General features: G+C 38.3%; 2 protein-coding genes across 3 annotated transcripts; both read left to right on the forward strand.

The window, feature by feature from the left end:
- Nucleotides 1-235: 235 nt before the first annotated feature.
- On the forward strand, nucleotides 236-11,171 carry sparta (spartin a). Of its 2 annotated transcripts, none has more exons than XM_084729807.1 (8): nucleotides 236-304; nucleotides 2,087-2,885; nucleotides 5,472-5,666; nucleotides 6,087-6,243; nucleotides 6,844-7,038; nucleotides 7,301-7,459; nucleotides 8,891-8,981; nucleotides 9,785-11,171. In XM_084729807.1, the coding sequence occupies exons 1-8, from the start codon at nucleotides 297-299 to the stop codon at nucleotides 10,050-10,052; spliced, it is 1,872 nt and encodes a 623-aa protein (XP_084585933.1). In that variant the 5' UTR covers nucleotides 236-296; the 3' UTR covers nucleotides 10,053-11,171. The 2 variants fall into 2 exon arrangements, with proteins under 2 accessions (XP_084585933.1, XP_084585932.1); XM_084729806.1 differs by lacking the exon at nucleotides 9,785-11,171 and adding an exon at nucleotides 9,215-9,647.
- Nucleotides 11,172-13,589: 2,418 nt separating this feature from the next.
- ccdc169 (coiled-coil domain containing 169) lies at nucleotides 13,590-23,202 on the forward strand. Its single transcript, XM_084730351.1, has 8 exons — nucleotides 13,590-14,136; nucleotides 14,741-14,823; nucleotides 15,717-15,827; nucleotides 16,918-16,958; nucleotides 20,021-20,119; nucleotides 20,628-20,681; nucleotides 21,170-21,246; nucleotides 22,902-23,202. Exons 1-8 carry the CDS (start codon nucleotides 14,060-14,062, stop codon nucleotides 23,119-23,121), a joined length of 762 nt encoding a protein of 253 aa, XP_084586477.1. The 5' UTR covers nucleotides 13,590-14,059; the 3' UTR covers nucleotides 23,122-23,202.
- The last annotated feature ends 4,117 nt before the right edge of the window (nucleotides 23,203-27,319 follow it).

Below are 27,319 nucleotides of genomic sequence, written 5' to 3' on the forward strand. Positions count from 1 at the left end.
TTTTGCTACTGTCCCCTGTTGCAGTTGTCCCTGATCTCCCCCAGTGTCCCCGATTGATTAGGTTATAGTATATGACATTAAATTACTATTCTTGAAGGAAATGTGTTTTATTTATCTTAGATTCCGTCTAAATGAAGTTTTTTGTTACTTATAAAACGTGTAGCCTGTGGATTTTATTTTGAAAGTGTGGGCCGGAAGCCGCTGTTTGACGCTCGCGCTGAGCCGCTGGGGGTGTGGCGGCGGCGGCAGATTAAATTAAACAGGTGACTGAAGTGAACATTTACATTTGGGATTATATGAGGAGGTGAGACATTTTCACATCTATGAAACTAAAGAAGAACTGTTGAAAACTGTAATAAGGATTTTCTGAAACCACTTATTTATTGTTCTTTCTTTTTTTTTTGACGGGATATAAAAGTTTGTCCGTCAAGGTAAGACAGATTTTACTTTATCGTGTTGTTCAGTGACATAGTCAGACATAGTGTGTGAAAAGGCGACAGGTTTGATATTAAAGTAAAGAATAATAAACGTGTAAACTCTGGTTTTTACAGTTTTATAACTTCCCTGCCTTTGAGGGTCAGGACTTCTTATGAAACGCAGCAGGCTCGTTGTTCAGGTAAAACCTGATGTGTTTGCTGCTCAGGCTCTTAACAACCCGTGAAACTGCCAACAACAACATTACAGAGATTGTTTCTCACACTAACCCATCTACCTTACTGTAAAGACCATGTGCCTCTGTCAGTACGGAAAGGCATTACATTTTCCTTTTCTTTTTCACACCAGGTGATCTTGGTGACAGGTATATGCTGTCATCATCCTTTAATCATGTTGCTTTTTTAATATTATAGTCCCAACTGTCTCCCATCCAAATAATTCAAGCCTATATTAAAAAAAAAACAAAACTGCCGCCCACTGATAAGATCAGTTAAAATTAGGATAAGAAAGGATAAGACAAGATAAGATCAGGTAAGTGCCAGAGATTGCTCAGAAAGTACCATAACAGGAATAAAAACAACACAGTAATAAATATTAAGTGTACAAGGATGGAAAAAAAACTGTGCTTTATAGAATATAGAATGTCTCTCTACCTGGTGCTGTTGTGTTTTAATTACAAATTAAAAAGAATGCACTAGAAACTCAAGTTTAATGAATAATAAGAAGAGAAAGAAAGAAGACTAAAAAAGAAAGAAGAAAGAACAAGATGACTGAGGAAGACAAGGTGATAAACAATATAACAGCAGTATGTGAAGTATAAGTATTGAACAGCAGTCAAAAAAAGGCAGTGACATAAAAAATAAATAAAAGTAAACACCTGATATTGAAAGAATTAATACTGCACATGATATTGATTAGAGCCAGACAGACATATCAGTTGACAGTTAATCCGCCTGATATTGACCTAGCACAGCTATATGTATGTATCTGGATTTTTGCATTGTTTGAATTGTATGTATATTTGGCCCTTTTTCCTAATTCATGTATTCTATCACTGTCTTTAGTGTCTTATTAAAAATACCAGTGGAAGTTTCAGTGCCCTGGTGTCATTTTGTATTTAAATAAAGAATATTGGCTGATAGACTGATATTGCATTTTTTTTTTAGTATAGCTCAGACATAGAAAAGTGCATCAGGTTACCGTAAACTAGGCTTTGTCATCTTTGAATTTTTTTTTTCTTTATGAACACATGCTGGATGCACAAAAGTAGATGGGGCTGAAGAGAAAAAAAAAAGCTGGGAGAACTAATTTCTGGTTTTGATTTTGATAAATTTTCTAATCAGCTCATTTCGATCCATTTTTGATTTAGACATGTGACACCCCTAGTTGATGTCAGTGTTCTCAGTATCCAGTATTTCAGCTGTCCTTCCTGCAGAGGGGGGAAGAGTTATACAGTTTGATGGTCACTGGTAGAAAGAGATGTGAAAGAGATATCTGTGTCTTGTAGAAAAAAGAAAAGAAACAACAAACCCATGACTTATGTCAGTTATCTACAGATGTTTAGGAATAGTGTAGAAGCAGTTGCAACTTTTGTCTCACTCTGGAGATATCACTCCTGAGTTCCTTTCTGCTAACGCTCTCTCCTTTCTAGTCCACTCCTAAGTATGGCTGAGCCTGCTGAGCTGCTGCTCATCAAGGACCAGTACGAGTTGGCGTTTCATTCTCTGAGCCGTGGGCAGGTTGCTGAAGAGGCCGGGAATAGAGAAGAGGCCCTGGAGTATTACAGGAAAGGTCGACAGCACCTTACTCAAGGAATAGAAGTCCCCACCGGAGGGGAGAGGCAGGTGGGACCGGCCTGGGACACGGCCAGGCAGCTGCAGCAGAGGTTGAGGGACACTCTGAGGACTGTCAACACCCACCTCTCTGACCTGGAGACCTCTCAGCTGATGACAGGATGTCAGAGGGGCAGCCTGTTGAAGGACCTTCCTCCCAATCTCTATCCAGACCTGGCACCAAACAGCCAGCCTCCCCAAAGCTCCCTCCACCATCTGTACCCCTCCATACCTGCTGCTGCCACGCAGGACAAAACCCCAGCTCCCAAAACACCCCCTCCCAGGCCTCGTTCCCCCGCTGTGCTGCAAACACACAGGCTCCCTGCAGCAGCAACTACAGCCATGGCTCACTCAGGGGACCAGCCTCCAGCGTACACACCACAGCCAACAGTCGGCCACCGCAGCCTGGCTTACAGTCCTGCTGGAGGCGGCCTCGGGTCAGGAACAGCAGGAGGAGATGGAAACGAGCTGCTTTTCATCCCCTCGGGGGTGCAGATGTTTTTTGTGGCACCAAATGGACAGGTCAGCTCCCTGTCATCTCCAGGGTACCTTCGCATCATGACGTTCGACGGTCAGCAGAAGGATTCATCTCCTGCAAGACCCTCTGCATTTCTACATGTAAGTCCACAGTTATGATAAGTACGTGAGCATTTCCCTCGGGCGTGTGTCCTATAGTGAAAAGGTGTGAACAGCAAACTACGTCAGGTGAAACAATTCATCACCACAAGCAACTATGAGTCATTATGCTCGTGTTTAGATTGATTACTAGTCACATAGAAATGTTCTGTTTACAAATAAACGATGGTGTTGTCTTGGTGAAGTTTCTTGTTTGACGACACATTCACATCTTATTATAAAACATGTCAAAACCTTTTAGAATAGGCTTTTTTTCTGCTAAATTGCTAAACAGGGATTTTCCTGACCTGGAATTATTTGCACTGAATTTGTTAGCTGATTATGAACAGTACAATTAGGGCTGCAATTAATAATTAATTGCATTCATGATTAATCTGATGAATTTTATTAATTTATTGATTACTTGTTTCGTCCATAAAATTTGAGACTAGGGCTGCAACTAACACTTACACTTCACTGTTTATTAATTAGTTGATTAACAAATTAGTTGTTTGGTCTGTAAAATGTCAGAGAAAAAAAAACACAAATGCCCAAGATAATGTCCTTGAATGTCTCGTTTTGTCCACAACCCTAAGATTTACAAACACAAAGATATTCAGTTTACAGTGATATTGAATAGAGAGAAAGCAGAAAATCCTTACATTATAAGAACAAAAGTAAATGAATTTTTGCAAAAAAAAAAAAAAAAAAAAAAAAAAAAGCATCAGTTATCAAAACAGTTGCCGTGTACCAACAAATTTGATTAACTGACTAATTATTTCAACTCGAGTTACAATGTCATCATTGCCTTTATATAAATGTAATGAAATTGTTGGCCAGATGCTAAAATACATTTTGCTAATAGAGTAGAGATGTGAGAATATATTTATGTATAATATATGACCTGAAACTTAATATATTTGGAATTGAATTTTAATATTATTGAGCTGTCCCACTGCAAATCTGTCGTATTTATATTTGGGAAGTGTTACTCTCCACTTGGCCTGTATGCTAAGAAATGAATCTCAGTTGCTTAATCTCCATCTGTTTTAGCATGCTGATAGAAAAGTGAGTTTTGGCAAAAAAGTGTTGGCGCAATCTCCCATTCAAAAGTATGTCTTTATCTGCTTTGACTCTGTGTGTGTCCTGTTCATGAGCAGCTGCCTGACAGCCTGCTAGTTCTGTTTAATTATTTTTTTTAATTTAGTCAATATAAAACTTAGAAAATAACAATAATGTATTCTGCCACCTCTACAAAGCGCGTATTGTGCAGTGCAACCCATGACTCGCTGCTCTCCTGTATTCTAGCTCTGCTTTGTTTCCCTGCAAGACAATGGTCCCATTAACAGATGACTCTGCGCTTCTGTTGTGCTGCTGGTCAGTGTCCTGCGCCCTCACAGGGGTCATGCTGTCAGGCGGCATACCAGTGGCACGAAGTCTGTGTCTGTATTATGTCTGTGTGTATGACTGACGTAAGTCCTGATGGGGCTAAAATCATCTAATGTGTCTCTGAGAGGGGAAACCATTGGCCCAAAAGTAGGGATGCACAATACTGGATTTTCACCATTATCTGATATGCCAAAATTTTCCACCTAATTTTGGCTGATTGCCTATACTGATATATGCACATATTTTTTCCAGCTACTGTCAAAAAACTGTCAAAGTCTCTCCTGTAGTAAGTTAACACATTATTGTGCCCACTCCCATTATGATGGCCCACTGGCAGGTGCAGACATAAAATATAATGCTTTTCAAAATGGTCACATTCACTGGGCAAAATAAGAAAAATGCACAGGAATAACATTTCGACGAGGAATTAGAATCAGAAGTAAAGTAAAGTATGTTTTTATATTAGCTGGCAGAAATCCTCATGACAACATGCGCTGATGCAAGAGAGTGGTAAGTAAACAAGTTTCAGCTCTTGTTTTTTAGCTGCGTCATTGTACACAGAGCAATGCAACAGAATGACTGTAAACTTCACAAACCGAGTCTCAAAATCAGCACAAACTGCAAAACAGTGATAGAAGCAGAGAACAGTGAAAGAAACTGAATGAAGGTGAGGTGCTGTCGGCCACTGCAGTCACCCCAGTGGACCATGAAGCGTGCAGGGCAGGTGACGTGTTGCTCTGCACGCTCTGTGGTGCACTGAGATTTTATACTTTAACTATGAGTAGGAGAACAGACATGTTTGCTTGGAAATCTGGTGTTTTCACATCACAGATGATAAAGAAATGCATTAGAACATGAGTCTTACTCATAAAACATACTTATGTAGGCTGGTGTAGGTGTTTAGTGTGGTGCTGAACTGAAAAAAGGGAAAAAATCATTAAATATTCACTTTGAACAGCTAAATCAAATTTGACGGATGAAACTTGGGCTGGGAACAGCCCTAAATTTTAGACGCTTGAAAGAGAAACAAAGAAACACATTTTTCTCTGGGTTTTTCAAATGGAAACTACATCATGTCCCACTTCTCTGTCTAATTCAAATATCTGAAGTTATCACTAAGATTATTGGATGTGAAGTGTATGAAGGGGCCTTCATCTTTCACAACCTCCTTATTTTTGTGCGTCTTTGTTTCTTTTCAAGGTGTGTGACTGGCTGTACCCGCTGACAGCAGACACTCCCGTGCTGTTGGCTAACTCTGGGATCTTCATGTTCCCTGACTCCTTGGCAGAGTCACCGGGGTCCTTCGTGGGCATAGTGCTGTCCTCTGAACTACCTGCTGCAGACCGAGAGACGTTTAAGGACCTCTTAACGCAGCTCGCTGATCTCAGGATCCAGGTCAGTCTCTCATGTTGGTGGAGTCATTACTTTGGATCAATATGTTTAGGGTGTTTTTCTGTGGTTGGAGAGGTAAGAAAGGTGTTGGGTGGGAGTGTTGAAATGAAACAAAAGTTTATAATGACTAATTGTACAATGTTTTGTAAAATCCAGTGTCTCACAATGTAAAATTCTTTCTGTGATAAGATTAGGCTGTTAGATTGACTGCACAGATGCCTTTAGACATACAGTATGTCACTTTTATCTCTTGGTGCTTCATAAAGATCAAAATAGTTGCTCTGTTGTGGGTAAAAACATTCCTAGCCAGCTGAGTCATGGAACAACAATGTTTCCTACCTGTATGGTGTATTTTAAAAGTGTCTTACTGTGTGTCTCCTTGTGATAACTGGTGTTTATGTGACATAATGGACTCACTGACAGGGTCCAGAGGGAGCAGCATCAGAGGTCATCAACCTGAGTGAGAAAATCCCCCTTGGTCCCCCGAAAGAGCGAATAGGACTGACGTTGCCAACAGGGGAGAAAGAAAAACCACCACTTCCTGGATGGAGTGAGAAGATGGCACAGGGAATCCTGTCAGGTGTGTTTTTAAGTGTGAGTCCTAATAAGGGGAAAAAAAAAAAAAAATTCATTAAACAGACAAATTGTTACAAACTAAAACAAAAGCTGTCTGCATGTAGTCTAACTTTTGATCTTAGTTTGACACATATCTTAAAATTTGGCAAGTTGTTGTAAACGTACTGCAGGCTGACACAAAGCAGTTTTTTCTTTCTCTGGACAGGATGTCTGTGTTCTTCATTCTTTATAAACTTCACTCAGTATTTTGATATCAAGAATATTATTTACTATGACATTTTAGACTTGTTAGCTAATGCTTTTAATCTCCTTATTTTTTGACCACTTAAAAATATTTACTGTAATGACAACAAAACATAAATTCTATGCAGCTAAAAAGTACCTAATCTGGGTTGTCACTGTGATTTTTGGCCTTTCATAGGAAAGACTTTGGGCACCACTGGTATAAAAACAGCAAATGTTCCCTGGTTATAAAATATGACCACCAGAGGGCGTTGTTTACCAATGAAAATGTGTCCAGGCACCTCTTCATTTTCCTGCAGCAGATATTTTGTCAACATGAAAATCAGTGCACATGAATCACCCAGCATATTTCTGTCTTTAGGAGCTTCAAAGTTGAGTGTGGAGTTTGTAAAAGGAGCAGAGGCCACTGGTCGAGCCATTCATAAAGGAGCAGCAAAGATCCGGGACCACCTCACGCCCGAGGAAACTCCTTCAGAGGTCAGCCCAAAAGTCACCAAAGGTCTGCAGGTGGCGAAACAGGCCACCGGGGGTGCTGTGCGAGTCAGCCAGTTCTTGGGTAAGGACTTAAAGTTATAATTCATAACATTTATATTCTATCCTATATTCTCTCTTTTGTGTGAAAAATGCAGCTCAGAGGAAAATTTACAAAATACAGGGTTCTCAATGTAGTTAGTCTCAGATAGGCTCAGACCCGATGATAATAATCCTGGGATACATAAAGACTGCATGCCATTAGGCTTGTATACTGTAAATGAATATGTCTATGTCCCTGTATGTATAAAACTACTGTATAACTATGTATATTACTTATATTACAGTTAATGGAGTGAGTACGGTGGCAGGACACGTGGCAGAGAAGGTGGCGCCCCATGTGAAGAAACATGGTGCTAAGCTGGTTCCAGAGTCTCTGAAGGGCAAAGATGGCCGCCCTTCCAACTTGGATGGAGCCAAGTATGTGGCAGCCAGCAGTGTTCAAGGTATGCATCAGCTAAAGTTTCACCAGGTTCCAAGTTCCTAGACTGCTTAGTCTGCAGAGTAGCTCGTTTTGACTTGTGTTCTTCTGAATTAAAATCAACCTTCTTGTGGAAACACAACAAGGCTGGTAAACTCAAACAATATACTTAAATCTCAGCCTGGTACATTACCAGCTTCATGCCAGGGTTCTTCGGGGTGCTGGAAATCCTTGAAAACACCTGAATTTTAATGTAGTTTAATGTAGTTTTTGTTGGTGCAGTAATTATGGCTGTAGAACCCCACTCTGGAGTAGCAGTCTCTTCTGCAGACGAATAGAGAAGGGCCCGACAGGGTCTCTTCTCCTGCAGTAGGGAGGTGCGCCCTGCATCAGGGTGGCCAGCTCCTGCAGCAACAGTTTGACTCCTTGTGCTGCGGCCATTTGTCGGCCGTTTCTTGGTACCTGCTGTCATTCCCCAATTCATTTTAGCTGAATGTTGAAGGACCCCCGAGTTGATTGGAGGGTCATTCACACTCTGATGAGTTTTTAAATATCTTCACCCTAGCAGGCATTTTAGTGACCTAGAATTCTGTGGGTGTTTGGACAAAAGGCCCTAATGCATAGAAAAGACTACATTTTTAAAGTCAATTGGATCTGATGGCGCCCTTTCTCGTGAGCTTAAAAAGGAGCTGGAATTGTATGGCCAGTTCATTCTGATCCTTCCTCGACTCACTACAGACCTCACTTTGCCAGACAGTCAGCCAGCAATTCTGGCTTTAGGCCCTTTTGAAGTGGCTTTGCTGTCTGATTAAAGGTTATTTTAAACACATCTGAAACCTAGGTGTTGGAATATTAAAGAAACCCTTTCCATTTAAGAAACCCTTTTCCAAATGGTTACCTGTGTCAAACAGATTTCAGTGCTATTCGTGCAAGAGTTTTGCTTGCGTAACAACTGCAAAGGCCTGCAGGCTTTGTTTGTTTTCATCAAAACCCCTTATATGCTCAAAGGCATGTTTATTATTGAAGAGTTTTTTTTCATTATCATAGAGTCATTGGTTCATTATCTTTAGAGGCATTTGTTTATTATTGAAGAGATGTTTTTTAATTATCACAAAGAGGCATTTTCTCATTATCAAGCTTTTTTTCTTGTTGCCTGGTCCTCAGGCTTCCCTGATCAACTGAGATCCACCACAAACTTACAAAATATTAGAACGTGAATAACGTCATGACAGCATATTTACCAAATGATGCGTACTTAAATGTCTCTTACATGACTACAATAGAAATTCCATAAAGTTCCATTATGATATATGGCCTTGTCTTATACTCATCATATCATTAGCCCTGACTTAAAATGTTACAATATTTAGCTTTGTCATTTTAAATATTTCCCTAAAGACGATCCAAGTATTTTAAGAGGACTCAGACATTTTTTTTTCATTTACATCCAAACCAGGTTTCTCTACGGTTTGGACAAGTTTGGAGACTGGAGCAAAGCTCATTGGGAAAAGTGTTTCGGCAGAGACCGTCATGACTGTGAAGTACAAGTAAGTTCTGACATTTCCCAGTGTCAGTTTGTTTTATTTAATTCATAGAAATATTCTGATCTTCAGCTTCAACTATTGTTAACCTTGTTTCCAACTTATTTCTGAATCTATTTGCTCACTTTAAACATCAGTAGGACTGTTGTGGGTCAACCTTACAGCTGCCTACTGTGTTGCTTTCTTCTTGGTATGTTGGGAAACTCATCTGCTTTCACACCCTTTTCTATCTATTTCAGATTTAGGGGCTTAGAGAATCTATTAAAAATGTCCAGCAACAAATGACTGCGCGGGGGAATAAAGGCAAAGACTTGTGAACTAACAACTGACCTGCTCATCCCTCTCATGCACGCTTTTTCATTAACTCTGATCAAGTCAGAAAACAACCCTCAATAAGACATATTTCAAATCTAACGCAGCAGCTAACACAGAATTACCTTTAAAAACTGGTATTTCTTGATTCACATATATCTGGACCTATAGAGTATGTGTTTTGGGTTCTTTTTTGACTTAATGTAGTTAAGCTTCTGTTATGTGTCTTTCTGGGCTTGTCTACAGGTGTGTTGACTGAAGCTAAATGTCTGCTTGTGTTGGGTGGTGCTGCTCTTGCTGTTCACACTATCTGTAGCCCCTTTTTTCTGATTTATTACTAATAAAACTGCTACAAAATGAGATATGACTGTTTTTTCTTTGCCTTCAGTGTATTGATATGCACAACAGTCTCAATATCACACGTCACATTGCTAATTTCATTCTCTACACCCTCCAAATCGCTCTTCCCTGACTCCTCCGTATTATCCGTGGTGAAGGTATGGTGATGATGCAGCCCAAGCCACAGACAAGGCTCTCAAATCAGTGGTCAATGTCGGTGTGACTGCGTACAACATTGACAATCTGGGCATGAAAGCCATCCTGAAGACTACAGGCAAGGAGACCGCCAAAGCCATGGTGAAAAGGCCCAGTGGACAGGCAGCAGGAGCTGAGGGGAAGGAGGCGGAGAAACAAGAACAACAAGCGGAAACAAACGGGAAGGAAGTGCAGAAGAAAGAGGAAGAGGAGAAGAAAAAAGAGACTTAAATGTTTGCTTGAAGGTTTCTGTCAGACTCATACATCAGTGCCTCAGTGCAGGCAAAAATATTGGTATGCAATTTTAATCACAAGCCATTACATACCGAGTTATTTATATTTCTTTAGGTCAACGTTGACTACATTGTTCTGACTTACATGACTGTAAACTTTAGCAAATGTTTTTGTAGTAGTATTTTATAATTGTCATCATATATTTATATGTATACATGTTTTGTATGACACATTCAGTGTCTACACAGGTAAACAACAGACTGACAGACTGATAATCTGCATGTTAGGACTCGTATAAAAGTAGCCATATTAATAATGTAAAGCAAAATACAAATTGCACATTTTAAGTATCATTATTAGAGCTAAAAAAATATATATATGGTTGTGGTTTCAAACTTTTGTTCCTTGGAGCCCCCCTACTTCTAAAGCTGAGCTCTCCGAGCCCACACACACGTGCACACAAACCAAAAGAATAAGTGATTCATTCCAAAGATTTATTGTCAACAATTAATAAATTATAATTGTTTATTAGAACTGTTACTTTTGGTAAATGTCTCTTTTATGATATAAGCCTTGAGTCCACCTCCAGTCATATTTTAGACAATATGAAATGCTCTGCAAGAAGTAATAAATTGTGTGTGATATGTTTTATTTGCAAAATAAGTTCAAATACCTTGTTAAAATGGCTTTCATATAGCTGTATTCTTTCCATTCATTTAGCATTCAAGGTTCATCACTATGCAAATAGTCACCGTCCTCTCTGGAGTTCAGTAGCTGCCTGATTTACTGCCTGCCAAACTCCATTTACGTTTTGCTCAGTTTAACTGTTACAAACATCTACTCCAAACATAATATTAATGATTTCCTAGGACTCATAAACAGACACTAACTTATTCGGCGAACATGCCGTATTAATTTTAACTAATATGCATGAAACAGGAAAATATTCAGATGTTCTGCCCTGGAATGCACATTTTAAAGTAGAACACAGTGGCTGTACCGCTGTTCTTGGAGAAGCCAGTACTTCAATTTAGCATGTTTTCTTAATCTCTGATGATATATCATTTTATGATGTAGTACAGTAAATATATTACATATTTCTCTTTCAAGAACAAACCTGTTCGTTTGAGTGGTTCTTGCATGAGGTGCATTGAGTGCCTCCAAAGGTTCCTAGTCCTTGGGGAAAGTTCCTGTGGCGGAGACGTGGCAACACAGTTATACAAAGTCAAAATCAAACAAAATATATGCAAAAACTGACAGGAGGTCTCTTAAATTTACTGTTTTATATTGATTTTAATTTGCCAACTTTACATTTGGCCAGGTACTATGACGGAAACTAGCCATTAAGCTAATGCTGGCATATTTACAGTAATGTTTATTGATATGCAATGTCTGAGAAATGAATAAACAAACAAATAAATTAGTATTTTTTGGCACCAAGAACACTGATTGGTGTGGCATGTCCTCTCTGGGTGTGATATCTGCATCCGCTCTCTAGGATTTCATAAAGGTCTCCTGTAGCCTATTGATCTAATGTATTCAATGTATTAGACAGATATTGGAATAAATCAGAAAATCAAAACTGCAAAAAAAACGTCCCATATCAAGCACGCCCAGTGTTTACAGACATACACGTTGTGGGGATCGGGCACATTATGCTAAAATAAATTATATGAAATTATATAATATGCTCTTTTTCACTTGCCTCCACACCCTTGTCACCTGTCCGTCCTGACAGCCAATCAGTAACCGGCTTTCGAGTAACCGGCCTGCTTGACTTCCTGTATAATGAGAGGGAAACTGAATGGCGGCAAGTGAGGGGCGGTCAGCTTCGTCTTCCGAAAAGTTTGAAGATCTCTGTTATCAGCAGGTCCATCATCCCTCTCCACAGTATAGTGAGTCGGCGAAAACCACGTCTTCGTGTGTCCCTTTTAGCCATTTAGTTTCTTCTCTCACAAATCTTTATGTCCGAGAGTGAACTGAGCTGAACGATTGTCGTGTCCAGACGGGGAACCCTTGATTTGTTCTCGCGAGATTTGGTTCTTTGTTTTCCCCATTGAGCACGTTGTCCAAACTGATTATGTTTCAAAATGTGTGAACGCCAAGGAAATAAAACACTCTTTATGGACGCTGTGCAACTACTTGGATTTTGGGCATCGTGCAAGACTCGTGTGTATCCTTTTTTTTGGTTTATAGATCTGGCGGTGATGTTGTATGCTAGTTGTAGTTTGTTTGCACATGTGCGTGGTTGTGTCGCCTGTGTTCTCTCGAATAACCGAGACAGATTTCTTCTAAGGGAGACAACACAGGGTTATCTTATCTCAAACACTCCATTAAGGTTGTGGAAAGCTCAAGGTATGGGTTAAAAATGATCGAGATTTCTTCGCGTGTTTGATGTTCCCTTATTAGGTATTCATCCGCGTTTTGGCTTTTTATTTGCTGGATTAGCGGGAAAATCCGAAATGGATTTTTTTGTGTTACATATGAACTGGAACTAGACTGAACAAGTTTTGAGTTCTTTGATATAAAGTTTGAAATTTAAACTGATGGTGTGGGTTTGTTTAAAGAGGGTTTAATTCTTGCCTCGCAAATAATTTATGAAATTGTGTGTTGTGGAAAAAGTATCCAGGAGTATTGTGTGGTAATGTTTGAATGCCCACATACGTTCACACTAAAAACTATCCGTGGAAAATGGACAGCACAGCGAAGATTGATGTCAAGTCAAGTCACTTGGCCGACACTTCCTGTACCCGGCTGGCATCTGATGGGCGCCTGACCTCGCCGCGACAGGTTTGTGGACGTGGCTTGGTGTGACACTTTGATGTCTCGCCGTAGCTTTAAAAACAATGTGACAAAAATTATCAAATAAAAGTGTTAATTATTTGCAACACACTCCCAAACAACATGTCACCCCATTATGTAGTCCACCAAATAATCTGTCTTCCTTCAACCTCCTCAACCATGAACGTGATTTCACCTTCAAAAAAGTTTACTTTTCTCTATTCGTCCATAGTTATTTACTGTAAAAAGAAAATTTAAAAAAGAAAGGAAATTGAAAAAACCTAATTTCAAGGGAGCTGTGTTTACTAGATTTTTGAGTTTCAGGTCAAACTCTTGGTTAGTTGGTTGTTTGCAGCTGAAACTATAAAATTTTTAATCATTACTCATTGACGCTTTAATGACTTTACTCAACAATTTTTGAATTGGGCCTAAAAAATGTTTTGTTTTCGAAACTCAACATATCATGTTTTTCCAAAAAGATTTGAAACAATTAAAAATAAAAATAGGTTCTTCTGTACCTTGTTCAAGATTAGCTGTTTAAGCCATCTCATTTGACATCTTTTTATTATTATTATTATTATTATTATTATTATTATTATTTTCTGAAATGATGTTTATTGTGGGGTGTAAAATATCTGGACTAGACAAGAGTTTGCACAGTACTGACTAAATATATTATTTTAAAAATGTATAAAATAATGACCCTAAATACACTTGGATATATTAAATGTAAAACTATCTAAGTTGCTTGGGGACAAACAGTATGTCTACTTTATATCTGCATTATATGGAGAGTATATACTGTGTGTGCATAGTAGTGCCGCATTGCATGGGTGGTTAAAAAAGAAGGTATATCTAAAAATAAATAATAAAAAGGTATATTTAAAATATATTTATGCATTTAATCATTGGAAAGTTGTTTTAAATATAAGATTCCATCATATTAGTTGAGTGCAGATCGATTATATTTAGTTGAGTACAGATTTATTTTGTACTTCTTAATAAAAAGGTATATTTCAAACATTTAATTAGTGGAAAAGTGTAGCAGACGTCCAGCAGATGGTATAAGCTACGCTCCGCCCATCGGCGGCACAGTCCCGCCCACATCGTGTCCGAAGCCGCCTCCTTTTTGGTTTCCTTGGTGAAAAACCCGGAAGCAGCGGTTTCCATGGTAACACCGTGGCACAAACTTTTTCTTCACTACACGTCAGTTACTCGGAAACATGACCGGAGACAGCGACTACAGCAAGTACGATTTGTCACGACTACAGGCAGAACTGGAGCAAGAGAGAGAAATGAAGTAAGTTTGTTTGAACTAAATTTATTACTTACAAAGTTATCAAGGAGATTAAGTAGTTTTCTAGTAGTTTTCTAATGCAAAAATAGCATCGTCTGGCTCTTGATGATCAGTGATGGAGGACGTTCATATACTTTTACTAATACCACACTGAAAATAGTCCACTACAAATAAAAGTGACTGTACTAAAGCACTAAAGTATTAAAAGTGAATGAAATGGGCCCTGACAGTGTTTTGCTATTATATCTGATATTTTTGGACTAATATTAGCGCTGCATTAATGTGTATGTTTCATTTTACAGCTGTACATATTAAAAGTGGAGCTCATTTTTAACTACTTCTTTCCTTCTTTTCATGAACTGAATTTCCTGCTTTGTGACAGTGCGTTTTCCAGTTAATTCAAGAGGGTTTTAAAATAGTCTTATCTTAACCCATAAAGGAACACTTAATCCTTAGGTTTATCATGAACATTCACATTCAGAATCACCACAGACAAATATACTGGAGTGAAAAGTACAATATTTGCCTCTGAGATGCAGTGGAGTAAAAGAAAAATGCAAGCACCTTGCATATGTACTTACTTACTTTCCACCGCTGTTGATTATAGAGAAATGCTTGAAGAGTCAGTGTCTGATCTGCGGAGTACCATGTGTGAACTGCAAGAAAGACTGCACAGTGTTGATGGAGAAGGTCAGTAACGTTATATAGCTATTATATTTTAGAATACATTAGGGTTGCACAATATGGATTCTTTTTCAACCAGATCAGATAACCAGTAATTACCAGCTGATGATAACCGATAATTGCACATTTTTGTAATTTAAAAAGAACTACGTGTAACCTGTAATTTATGCACCTCTGAGTGTAAGATTTTAATATCAGCTTTATCAGCCCAGACTGACCCAAATCTAACTGACATCACTATAATAACAAAAACAAAGAACAGTTCTGACTCCTCAGAGGCTCATTTATTTTCTTCTGAAGCTTCTCTACAGCGTCATAAATATACTTGGGCTTTTATAGAGCATTTTGCCTGAGAATACAAACTAAAGATTTTGACAGAATCTGGTAAATCATATAGATGATAGTTATCAGCTAATATTCACCAACACTGATGTAGATCAATACACTGTAGCTGTCATAATGTATTGGTTTAGATATTTATTGTGTATTCCTAGAATACATGTCTCTATAGTTAGCTGATATGTCTGTTACCTTGACCAGCAGTGGCAAGGTGTTAGCCAACAAAGATTTAGCTGAAATTAGCTGGTATCTACTTGTTTCTATCTGCCCAGTGACTCCTCAGTGTTGTCTGTATCTTAAAGCTACTACTAGGAGTTTTTAACTGGTTATGAAACAGTCATAATTTATTATTTATTAAAGATTCTTCTATTTGCATAAGTTAACATGACCATCTGCAAGATAATTGGCTTTTTGATGCTATTACAGTGGGAATACTACTGCTTTTGTCCACAAGGGCCTCTAAAATCAACAAATTATGAAGGTTCCTTGCAGTAGCTTTAATGGGCCCTGCCTGTGGTGATATAGTGTGACAGTTTCTTCTGTTTATTCTCATGTATCAGGAAATGAGTGGAAGACGAGGTATGAAACACAGATAGAGCTAAATGGCCAGTTAGAACGACAGACGTCCCTCATTCATGAGCGACTGGAGGACCTGCGAGGGAACCCCATGGGTAAGTTCACAGGCTAGTGCCAGCTTTGAAGGGAGTTAATGCTAGAAGTACGTTGGTTAGGTTTTACAGGCCTTTCAGAGGTGGATAACTTTATTTTTGACAGTTTGTGGTTGTTAGTGGAAACACTGCTTCTACCACAAAGGCCTCCAAAATCAACAAAATATGAAAGTCCCTTTAGTAACATTAAATAATTATACAATAATACCTACACAATACATGTAAAATGTGAATATTAGAAAATGTAAAATAGGTCTAATAAAAAAACATAACACAAACATAGACAGAACAATAATAGGTGCCTGGGACTTTGCTATGAGAGACAGAGTTTCCAGTGGGATCTGAACACCACCATGTAGAGCTGGAGTAGGACAGGCCACCCAAAGAATTGAACAAAGAGATAGAGATAGAGAGAGAGATGGGAAGAGAGGCACCCGTTAGTGCACTGTGTCATGTTTTCTTCACCTGAAGGACACCCTACAGGGCCTGCATCATGTTTTATCCACTGGAAGAGCACCCTAGAAGGCTCTTCATCACATTTTCTAGCATTGAGTTAGGGCTTTTTATCATGTTATATCTACCATATGGGCATCCAAGAGGGCACTCCTGCTGCATTTTTTTCACTTGAACTATTTAAAGTATGTGAGACATAATGTCAGTGGTGGAAAAAGTGCTGAAAATCTGTACTCAAGTACAAGTAAGTACAGTACAGTTACATCACTAAAATGCTACTCCGTTACAAGTAAAAGTGCTGGTATTAGATAAATGCTGAATTAGAAGTATAAAGTCATTGTCTCAAACTACTGAGTTTAAGTTTTTAAATTGTTTTTTAACTGCTGATAATTAATGCATTATCAAATGCAGATATTCAATCAAAGGGGTTTCTGTTTCTCTAAATCTTGAGTCTAAACTATTCCCATCTTTGCGCAGTTTTTGTGCATTTGCCTTAACCGATAGACGAAAATGCTTACAATATATTAATCATTAATACTTAAAAAATTTCAAAAAACAAATGTTCAGCGTGAAGTTCACCCACCTCAAGCAAGTTTGTTTGCACACATAATGGTCACGTATTCTTTCTTGTTTTTCGCAGATCGACTGGCCTCCATACGATCTTATGATGACATGCCAGCAGTGAGTGCAAACATTCATTTTCTCTTGAGCTTTTTCTTGATTGCTTTTGTTGTACTGGTGTTATTTAGTGAGTTATTTTCACCAGCAGAGAGAGCCAGAGACACAGAATGAGGAGAGAGGGCAGACAGAACAGACAGGATTTTAATGCCAGCTGCTCTCCATCCTCCAGTTGATGCAGGCTGAACAAACCAGAGTTTAATCACAGCACTGTAATCACGGGATTACAAACCATGGGAGAGTAATGCACACTAATTACAATGCTTTAACACACACACAAATACATGAATGCACAGCACACACTGAGATGTTGCACAACACGGTGCAAAATGTGTTTGTGTCTGTGTGCCTTAAGGCAGAACTAACAGATGCTCATTAGTGTTTCCGAGGAGTGACAGAAAGATTGTAGACTGAGGATCTGTAGACAAACTGTGAGCGTGACAGTAAGATTGACTGTGAGAAGAATATAGATTATTTTTAATTATTGCGCTAAGTAAACATTTTGACCACTATGTTCTCAGCATGTCAGAGAAAAACGTTTGACCTTTTCTCTGATACACTCTGTAGCATCAGTGCCACAACAGCTTTATGTCTGAAAATATTATGATAATTATATACATAATTTTTATCTCTGTCAGGTAAAACAACTGATACCTTTAATGACCTACATACTGGATTGTTGAATATCCTCTGCTGTGAAAAAAAAACAACTAAAAATTATATTGTATGTAAATAAATAGGATTAATGCACACCTTACCTATAGTGTCATTTATCCATCTAAATTGCTTTCGTGTCAGTCGCTGAGTTTCGAAGATATCAGTTGCAGTGATGTCTGCCTTCTCTCTTATGTAATTGACCTGGATGTCCCCCAGATAGTGCCGATCAAAGCACAAAAAAAATGCATTTAAAAAACTCAACAGTAATGTTTCAAGCCAAAAATCATGTCCTGGTTACTCAAGATAATCCACAGACCTTGTTGTGAGCAGTTTCATGTAGGAACTACTTTCTTCCTGCAGTAGAATCAACTGGAACTACTTATTTCTACTTTCTTTTTTTTTTGAAGGTAGAATCTACTGGAACCACTTTCTTTCTATAAGGAAGAAATTAATTCCGAAATGAAACGGCTCACAACAAGGTCTGTGGGTTAGTAACCAGATCATGATCATGACATTGTTGTTGAGTTTTTTAAATGTACTTTTTAAGCACAATCTGAGAGCCATTTACTTCATTATACTGTAGAGAAGGCAGACATCTCTATGGCTCATATCTCCAAAACTCTGCAACTCACACCATAACTATCTAGATGGATACATGATGCTACAGGTAAGAGGAAAAATACATATTTTTAATTTTGGGGTTACTGTCCTTTTAAAGCCACTTAGGAAAAATGAGTTGAATAAATGATTTCCTAAGGAAATCTCTTTAATCTGTAAGTGTTTGCCATTAGCTACTTAAGTACTCCCTCATGCATTGCCAGAGAGTCCTTAGTGACTATTTTCCACATCAAATTTTAAGGGGCCTATAACAGTCCCCTAAAAGTGAAATAATTTGTGGAAAATTAATGCCTGAATTTATGGCAACTGAAGAGGAGAAGGCGACGACAAGATACATTTTTCAGGGCAGAGAAAACTCAGTGGATACTGTGAGCGATGTGCAACTTGTTGGAGCGGATCGATTTAATGTTTGCAGTAGCAACTTTGTAGCTCACTCTCCAAATGTTAACCCAACTCTTTCTCATATATTGACGTTAGCTATATAATTTTATTGAAACTCACCAGTTTTTGTTGACTCCTGTCGATGTTTGTCTCCTTTCTTTCTGTCACAGTAGTATTTTCTATATTTCTTCATGACTTGATCTATGGTGCGTTTCACAGCAGAGTTTTCACATTGATGTTATTTCTTGCCACATCTTCTGCTGGTGGGTGTTTATTATGACTGCTGGTTAAATTTATTTGGATTATGTGCTTATTCTCTCCATAGCCTTCTTCTTTTTTAACTTTTTGTTTTCTCTTTGTTGGCAATTTTGGAGAAGCTAGTTGACACATTAAAGAAAGTGTAACCATGGTAAATGAAGTGCACATGTGCTGTATCATGACAGTAACTGCAGTGAAAGCCACAGTCTGAACACTTGCCACGAGGAACCTCCGAAGCTTTATGCGTTGCCCCTAAGCAAACCCCTTACCTTTGGTAAATATTTTGCTTGAGGGAAGACTTAAAGCTACTACAAGGAATTATTACATTTTGTTGATTATAGAGGCACCAGTGGACAAAAGCGGTGTGGTTTCCATTGTGATAATCATGAAATGGAACTTAAAATGAAATTATTTAAATAAAAATCTCCTCTGTCTTCTTTTTATCCATCTACAACACCGGTCACTCTAACTTTGTCTGACAAGATGTAAACACATTCTTAATGCCTGCCACCAGATCGGTTTCTCCTTAAAGTCAGATAAAACAAGCCTAACTACACAGCAATAGCCAATCATGTCGGGAATAGTCTCATTTGCTTATATAGATCATATAGAGGCATCGGTAATAATTTGAGACCGCTTCATAACAAGTTAAAAGCTCCTTGTAGTAACTTAAAGTTTGGGAGTTACAGTGGTTTATGTAACCAGGCACTGATTCTTAAAAATTTATATGATTCATATATAATGCTGCGAAATCTTCAAAAACACTGCTTATGGTGGTTTTCATTAATGCTGACTACAGTTGCTTACTCTGGGGCACACAAAGAAGAAAGATACTGTTTGAAACCCATATATATATATATATATATATATATATATATATATATTTATGTATTACAAGTCTCATGTAGCCTTCCCATGTACACTCAACTCTAATGGGTTTATTTGGTTATTGAATAATGTATGAGCCTAATCTATTTTTGTGCTCATGTTTTCTGCATTAACTATTCTGTTATTGTTTGATCCTCGTAGATAGCACAGTGTACCTCCAGTACAAATTGATTTGTAATTAGACATCAGCAGAACAACACCTTCACACTTTGTGGCCTCTTTTGTTATGAATGTTGCTAATTAATGGAATCATTTTGCGGCAGGAAACGCTGAGACAGCGCCTGAAGCTCCTGACTGAAGAGAAGTCTGCCCTCCAGAGCCAGCTGATGGACTGTCATCTCCGGATCGAACAGGAGGGAAAGGTGCGTGGACCACAGTTAGAGGGGTCACAATGTCTGCTTGTCTAGTTCTATTATTTCTCAGAAAAGCAGCTTTAAATATTTCCAGGTGATAGAATATTTTAGCTACAAATTACCTTCATTAGCAAAGGATTGAAAAAGATTTGGCTGATATTTTTGTTTTGCATTCTTTATTTTTTAGCAATCACTGATGCTAAATCGAACAATGATATAACCTTTGTCCTGCACTGCTGTGGCTACTAGGCCAACATGCTCTTAGTTTAGCCACTTGGTTCTTTGTTTATTGTTCTGCTCAACAAACAGCAAAAAATTAGAGGGAAAAAAAAGGTTTAACATGCAGCTTGTGCAGCCAGTAATCCATGTTCTAATCTGTTGCTCATTAACACCGAAGACCTTCTGAAATACTCTCTAATACACACAGGCAGCGAACACGGAATAAGCACTGCATCCATGAGCAGGCAGATTATTACTGACAGTTAAAATGTGACCCTCTGTTTCTTTCAAACATCAGGCATTTCATAAAACCAATGATGAGAGGCGGGCGTACCTTTCAGAAATTGCCAAGGTAAGCGTTTCCTTTCATCCATGTCAGCAGTGGTGCTCAAAACTACTGACAAGTAGCCCTCAAACCAAACCTACTGACTGCTAATGACTGAATATTAAATATAAACCACGCTGAAGAATAGCTGTTGTGGTTAAGTGTTACAAAAGGACAACAGAGAGTAGAGCTCTTCTCTTTCAGGCCTAGTTATGATTTCTCATTCATTCTCTAGTGCTGCTCTGGTTTGTTATATAATAGGTGAGCCTCTGTTCAACCACAAAAGTGAGTCAAGGACTTTCTGCCTTGTGCTGCAACAAAACTGGCTGCTGCAGGGCTGAAAGAAACGCAGCTGCAAAGAAAAGTCATCTACGTCTGTCTCAGCATTTTAGAGACATCTTTATATTTGCAGCAGCACGTGACAACATGTGACGTGTGCATACAGCTGCACGCAGTGTTAATGTGTCTGGAGTGCATGTTCTGTAGTTGCTCATGAATTGCGTCCACTGCGACAGCTGTCCTCCACCCTCGAAGGCCAGAGACAACTGTACTCCACCCAGCCACAGAGGGCACCACTGAGCAAAGAGAGGAGGTGAGTGATAGACATAATAATATGAATAACTGTGCAGTGATCAAACTGTGGCCTCAAAAATGTAGAGTTAAAATAATAATAATAAAAAAAAACAGAATGCCATAAACTTCATGTTGGCAACATTTATTTGAGGCTGTCTGAATGCCTTAAATTGATACCTGCCTGTTTTTATTTTTAATTTTTATTAGACTTATTTTGAAGGGATTGTGTACAATCAGGCATGGGGAATAATGGATTACATTACAGTTACAAAACACACACACACACACACACATTTAGTGAAAACAGGAATTATTTGCCAGATTACAATTTTAAAATACGTTTTAAAATATACATAAACACTTCACAGGTCTCACAACAGCACATTAGTCTCTGTGAAACCAGCTAATCTTTCAGCCAATACATAATCATGGCCTCTAGTGAAAAATGCTTCACTGGGTGAAATTTTCCATTATTTTGCCTTTAAATCAAGAAAGGAGGAACAACATCACAGTACAGTACAAGTTCTGCCTCAGCTGTGAAAATACTGTCATCATCCAAGAACTATCTCATGTAAATTAAAAAATAAATAATTGTTAAAAACGGAAGTGCAAGAGCTGAAGGATTAAAGGCCAGAAACTGAATGAAAATGCAGAATATCTGACAGTTTTTTGCATTCAAAGCTTTCGCACTGATTCCAACACAAATATCCCCATTGTATGCCACCACAAAATAAAGCTGCGCTCCGTTACAAAATGGTGGATGCAGTGATCCCGAGGAGTTTTGCTTTTCTATATGTTGAATCTTCAAAGAAAAAACGACATACTTGGGTGCACCCAATCTTGAGAAATAGGAGAGAACTTCATCCACAGTATTAAATGTTTTTTAATGTGATTTCATCAACATGTCTTATTGATTAGATGTGTACATGTTGGGATCAAAAATACATTTGGAAAAAAGGGCTCATTCTAAGGAAACGAAAACAGAACAATTCTTATTTTCGGGTGATTATACACTAAAGAAAATTACTTACCTAATACCTAATTTCTCCCATATTCTGCTAGTAAATCTCCCTAAATCTTACAGACTGAACCTTTAAACCAAAAATTTAAGTGAGCTCTGAAGTTAATATTAGAAAGAGAGCTACTAGAGAGCTGCATCATTGTGTAATGACTATATGCTGACTCCCCAAATAAAGTCCTACAAAAGGGAACAGCTGTTACGGAAAATATTTGAAGATGTGCTCAGAATGAAGAGAGACAAAGTCACCAAAAGTTACCAGAGGAGAAACCAAAATCTTTCATCATTTTATGCACAAGCCATTCTAAAATCAGTTTATAGAGCTCCTTCTTTTTTAAACTATATTTGCAATGAGAGAGTGTGAATCATCTTAGATTATCTTGAAATCTGTGTGTGTATGTGTAAATTTGTTTTGGGATTAGACTCAATTTTGCAGTTAGTGTGCTGATTTGTAGTTAATAAAGCAGTTGGGTTGAACCAATTAACTCAGGATTAATAAAAGAATAAATTCTTGGTTGTATCTTCTCAGACTGTTATTGTTGCCAGGTTTGAATTGAGAAATCTGGTCTTATTTCAGCTCCCTGAAGCACTTTAATAGAAAACACTGTGTATCTGCTACGTGTCTGCTAAACTAACTGTATTTTCTGATTGCACAGAGGGAAGCAGGCCAGCAGGAAGGCGGAGGATGGCTCTAAGAAAGCCAAGGAGAGAGAAGAAGAAGTAGGAGGAGGAGGAGGAGGAGTGCGTGTGAAAGGAGGAGGAGGAGGAGGAGGAGGAGGTGGTGTTGGAGCAACAGCAGAGAGAAGAGAAGAGAAGAAATCTCAAAGGGGAAGCAGGTTACCCACCTTAAAGTGTTACCTGAAACACAACCCCTAACACAGACCTGGTGCTTTAGCCCTTTTTAAACAATATGTCACTTGGTTGTGGGTGTGCTGGAATGAATGCAGTAGAAAATTGCCATGTTTTCACATTTTCAGTGTAAGAATGTCCTTCAACTCCCTGTGGTTTTGTTCACAATTCTGGAAACAGTTCAGTTCTTATGTAGGTTATCTACCCATGTGCCAATGTGGTATAAAACATTATATTTATAGTGAAGTCTTGCATATTATTTCCTTCCGAGTTTCTTTGTTCAAACAAGAAGAGCAGCTAATGTTTCAGAAGGAGGAATATAACAGGCTTTGAGTGTTTTGAGGTCATCTCATAATATGCCAGAACCCTGCTGAGTCTGACATTTCTGGTGTCACTGCAATTTTTTTTTTCTCTCAAAGTACCTCCTACGACTCGGATTACGTAAGCAGCACCACTCTTCTCCGTATGTGGTTAATCCACCGAGCAACAAGTCACCCCCGTCCCACCCACTGACCGCCTTTACAAATGTAGGTGTAAGAAAACTGCATCCATATGAGCTGAAGTAGTGAGCAGAAAAATCGCCAGAAGCTGTTTCATTCGTGTTTGTGAAGAAATTCGGAGGATGGGTTTAGTTTTGAATTGAAACACAGGACGTGGTCTTACTGTATAGCGTGGATTCATCATTTTCTCTGGTCCCTTTAGGTTTATCTTCCTTGTTCAATGATTGGTCTGTAAGTACAGTGACGTCAGATTAATTAGCTCACAGATTGTGACCTAAAATTAGGTTTTGAGACAAAGAGGCCAAGGGCAAAGAGTAATTCACAAGTGAGATTTATGCTTGCTGCGACTTAATGTCCAAGGCTGGCACTGGCAGTGTGTTGTAGTGACAAGGGAGGTGGCCCTTTAACTAGAAGGGCAAAGATCAAGCCCTGGTGTCAGCAAGCATCTGACCAGCTGAACTGACCTTTGGCATGACACTGAATGCTCAGCCACCTTCAGCTATGTTAGAACAACACTTCCTCACATCAATTAAAAATAAAAAAATTTATTTTTAACAGCAGTATGTTGTTTGAAAGCACATGATAGCACTAGTCAACCCACTTCATTCCACTAATCACTTTAATGTGGTGATTAAAACCAGACAGGGAATGATGAATGTTGCTAACACCTTTTTATGGTCCACCCACTGAGACTTTACAGACTAATTGTAATAATATATGTAGAAGTATGTAATATATGTAATCATTATGTTGATTATTAGGTGCATAACCAATTAGCATCTGTAGATTTTTCATTTGGACTGTCCAAGAGAAAGCAATAAAGAGGTCGACTGTAATCACATACATTTTTAAACATTTGTTTAATAAGAAGATTAACTTATAACTTTGCTGTAACAACTTGTAAGAATATTTTACAACATTCATATGAAAGAAAACATTTACTTAACCAGTGTAGGAACATAAAAGTGAAAGCTTACAAATGTTCAGCATTGATTAAAGAAAAAACACATGGTGAGCATTGGTGTATTCAACAAAGCTTAATGAAGTGGTTTGCTGCTTGTTTTTAAATTGTTGAACATTTGTGTGGCACAGATTGAATGAGAAGTTCAAACTCAAATTAATTATTCTGAGAACATGTAGGTATCTTCATGAATTGTCACTTATACAAGTCTCTTTGTTTGGCTTGTACTCTGGGACTGAGTTTCACCAACAAAGATTAAGATTAAAATTAAGTTGAGCTCTGTTGTACAAGTCTCAGTTCAGTAAATCCAGTTTTCTTGAATACAGTTTAATCAATATGGTAATGTGTGCTTACCCAAATTTAAATAAATAAAAATGAATTAAATTTGGTTGCCATCAGGACATCCTAAGTATGAATGTTGTGTATGTGTATGTTGCATTGTTTTCTAGCTAGCTAAAAAGTAAAATAAAAAGTTATGATTTGCCTGCTAGCTTAAAAAAGTTGTATTGTTTGCTAGCTAGCTAAAAAGCTAATAAAGCTAATTTGCTAGCTGGCTGAACAAAAATGTTATATTGCTTGGTAGCTGGCTAAAAAGTTATAGTATTTGCAAGCTAGCTTATAAATTTAAAAAAGGTTTGCTAGCTAACAAAAAGTGGAGTTTAAAGTTTCAGTGCAACAGAATGAAATTTAATTTATGTTTAGAGTAAAAACTAAACTGAAGTTTAAATTTAATCTTTCTCAACTGTAAGCCAGTTTAAAAGTGTGCTGCAACATAATTTAAAGTTAAGCCATAATTTAATTACGTTTAAAAGTGAACTTGTTTGCCATCCAGCCTATAGATAGTCTATGAAACATATACAGTCAGAGTGACTGAAGTCCAAACAGTGTCAACATTATTAGGATCTCACAGAGTCAGTCACTAATTTATCAGTCCATTCATTCAATAAACTGACTCCAAAAAGTTTCACCTGGTGACATCATCAATCCAAACGCTAATGTTCTTAATTTTCAGCTCCAGGAGACATTTGTTTCTATTTGCTGTTATTGACTTTACTGTCTAAAACCACTGTTACAGCACAGTGTGAAGTCTGTTTCAGGGTGTACTGTATTTTTTCTTTACAGGTCCACTCATATTTCTGATATAGTTGGCTGACTTGGCGCACAGTCCTAAATGCGCCGCGGTGACAGGCTGTTTGTCTTAGATTAATGACTTAATTTAAAGCTAGCCAGTCCGTGTTGCCTCGTTGCAAGAGTGAGTACATTTACGGTGCACCACTACCTCTCTTTCCCCTCCTTTTCCCTCTCTCTCTGTTTCATGCACAAGCTCATTTTGGTCCAACTCACTGCATCCTGCTCATGAATCACACAGTGCACAGATGTCTTCAGCTGACAGGTGAAACACGGTGACAAATCACTACAGTATCTGTCAGAAAACCGCGGATCACAACACTGCTGCTGCCTGCTCATGCTAACTCCGCTAGGAGTGTGCTGCAAACAGTTTAGTGTACTTGCAAGTGCACATGTGCTTATGTAAGAGACTTAATTCCAAGTGTGCATTTATATACACTCTTAGAAACAAAGCTGCTAGCTAGAACCATCAAGTGTTCTTCAGCTTGTCCCCATAGGTGAGCAGTTTTTTAAGGAGGTTTTATTTGGAACCCTTTCAGAGAGTTCAACCTAGGACCCAACATAAAGGGGTAAACCTAGAACCATCTGTTAAAGGTTCAGCCCAGAACCCCACATGGGAGGTTCTACAGTGAAGCCTTCCATGTTGTAACTGTTCGACCCAAACGCTCTCTGGGGGTTCTTTCTAAAAATCTTTTTATATTTACAGGGTTTTTACTCTAGAACACACACAGAGGATTCTACTGGCAGTCTTTTCATAGTGTAATGGTTCCACTCAGAACTCTCTCTGTGGTGTCTATGCAGAACCTTTCCAACTTCTAAAGGTGCTCACAAGAACCCACCATGGGGGTTCTACAGAGAGCCTTTCTGTATACCAAGGGTTTTATATAGAACCCATTCAGGGGGTATACTGAGAACTTTTCCATATTCCAATAGGCTTATCTAGAACACACCTATGGGGTTCTATAGAGAGCCTTTTTTTTATATTTCCAGGGTTTTATCTAGAACACACTCAAGGGATTCTACAGAGAACCTTTTATATTAGAAGGGTTTTATTAAGAACACATTCAGGAGATTGTACCGAGAACTTTTTCATATTCCAATAGTTTTGTCTAGAACACACTTAGGGGATTTAATAGAGACCCTTTTTATATTCCAGGAATTTTATCAAGAACACAACCGGGGGTTCTACCATGAACCTTTTTATATTCTAAAAATTTTATTGAGAACACACCCACGGGATTGTACTGAGAACCTTTTCATATTCCAAGGATTTTATCAAGAACACACCCAGGGTTTTATCAAGAACATGCTCAGGGGATCCGACAGAGAACCTTTTATATTTGAAGGGTTTTATCTAGAACCCACTTAGGGGGTTATACTGAGAACTTTTGCACATTCCAAGAGTTTCATCTGGAACATGCCCAGTGAGTTCTACTGATAACTTTTTTTAAATTCAAAGGATTTTATCCAGAACCCACTAAGGAGGTTCTGCCAACTTCTTCAATGATTTGAACAGTCTTTGAAGAACTCTCTCTTCTATAAATGGTTCTTTGGATGAAAATGTTTCTTAGTGATAGCCTTAGACTTACAAAGAACCCTTGTCAAACCGTTTCTTAAAAAAAAAAAAAAAACGGTT

This window comes from Lutjanus erythropterus, chromosome 11 (assembly GCF_056507025.1).
Source record: "Lutjanus erythropterus isolate fLutEry1 chromosome 11, fLutEry1.hap2, whole genome shotgun sequence".
Classification (NCBI taxonomy): Eukaryota; Metazoa; Chordata; class Actinopteri; order Lutjaniformes; family Lutjanidae; genus Lutjanus; species Lutjanus erythropterus.

Coding starts and splice junctions, on each gene's coding strand:
- sparta (XM_084729807.1), top strand. Junction 7,039..7,300: donor GCGAGTCAGCCAGTTCTTGG/GTAAGGACTTAA, acceptor CTTATATTACAG/TTAATGGAGTGAGTACGGTG. Junction 8,982..9,784: donor GTCATGACTGTGAAGTACAA/GTAAGTTCTGAC, acceptor TCCGTGGTGAAG/GTATGGTGATGATGCAGCCC.
- ccdc169 (XM_084730351.1), top strand. CDS start 14,060: ATGACCGGAGACAGCGACTACAGCAAGTACGATTTGTCACGACTACAG. Junction 14,824..15,716: donor GCACAGTGTTGATGGAGAAG/GTCAGTAACGTT, acceptor CTCATGTATCAG/GAAATGAGTGGAAGACGAGG. Junction 20,682..21,169: donor ACCTTTCAGAAATTGCCAAG/GTAAGCGTTTCC, acceptor CCACTGCGACAG/CTGTCCTCCACCCTCGAAGG.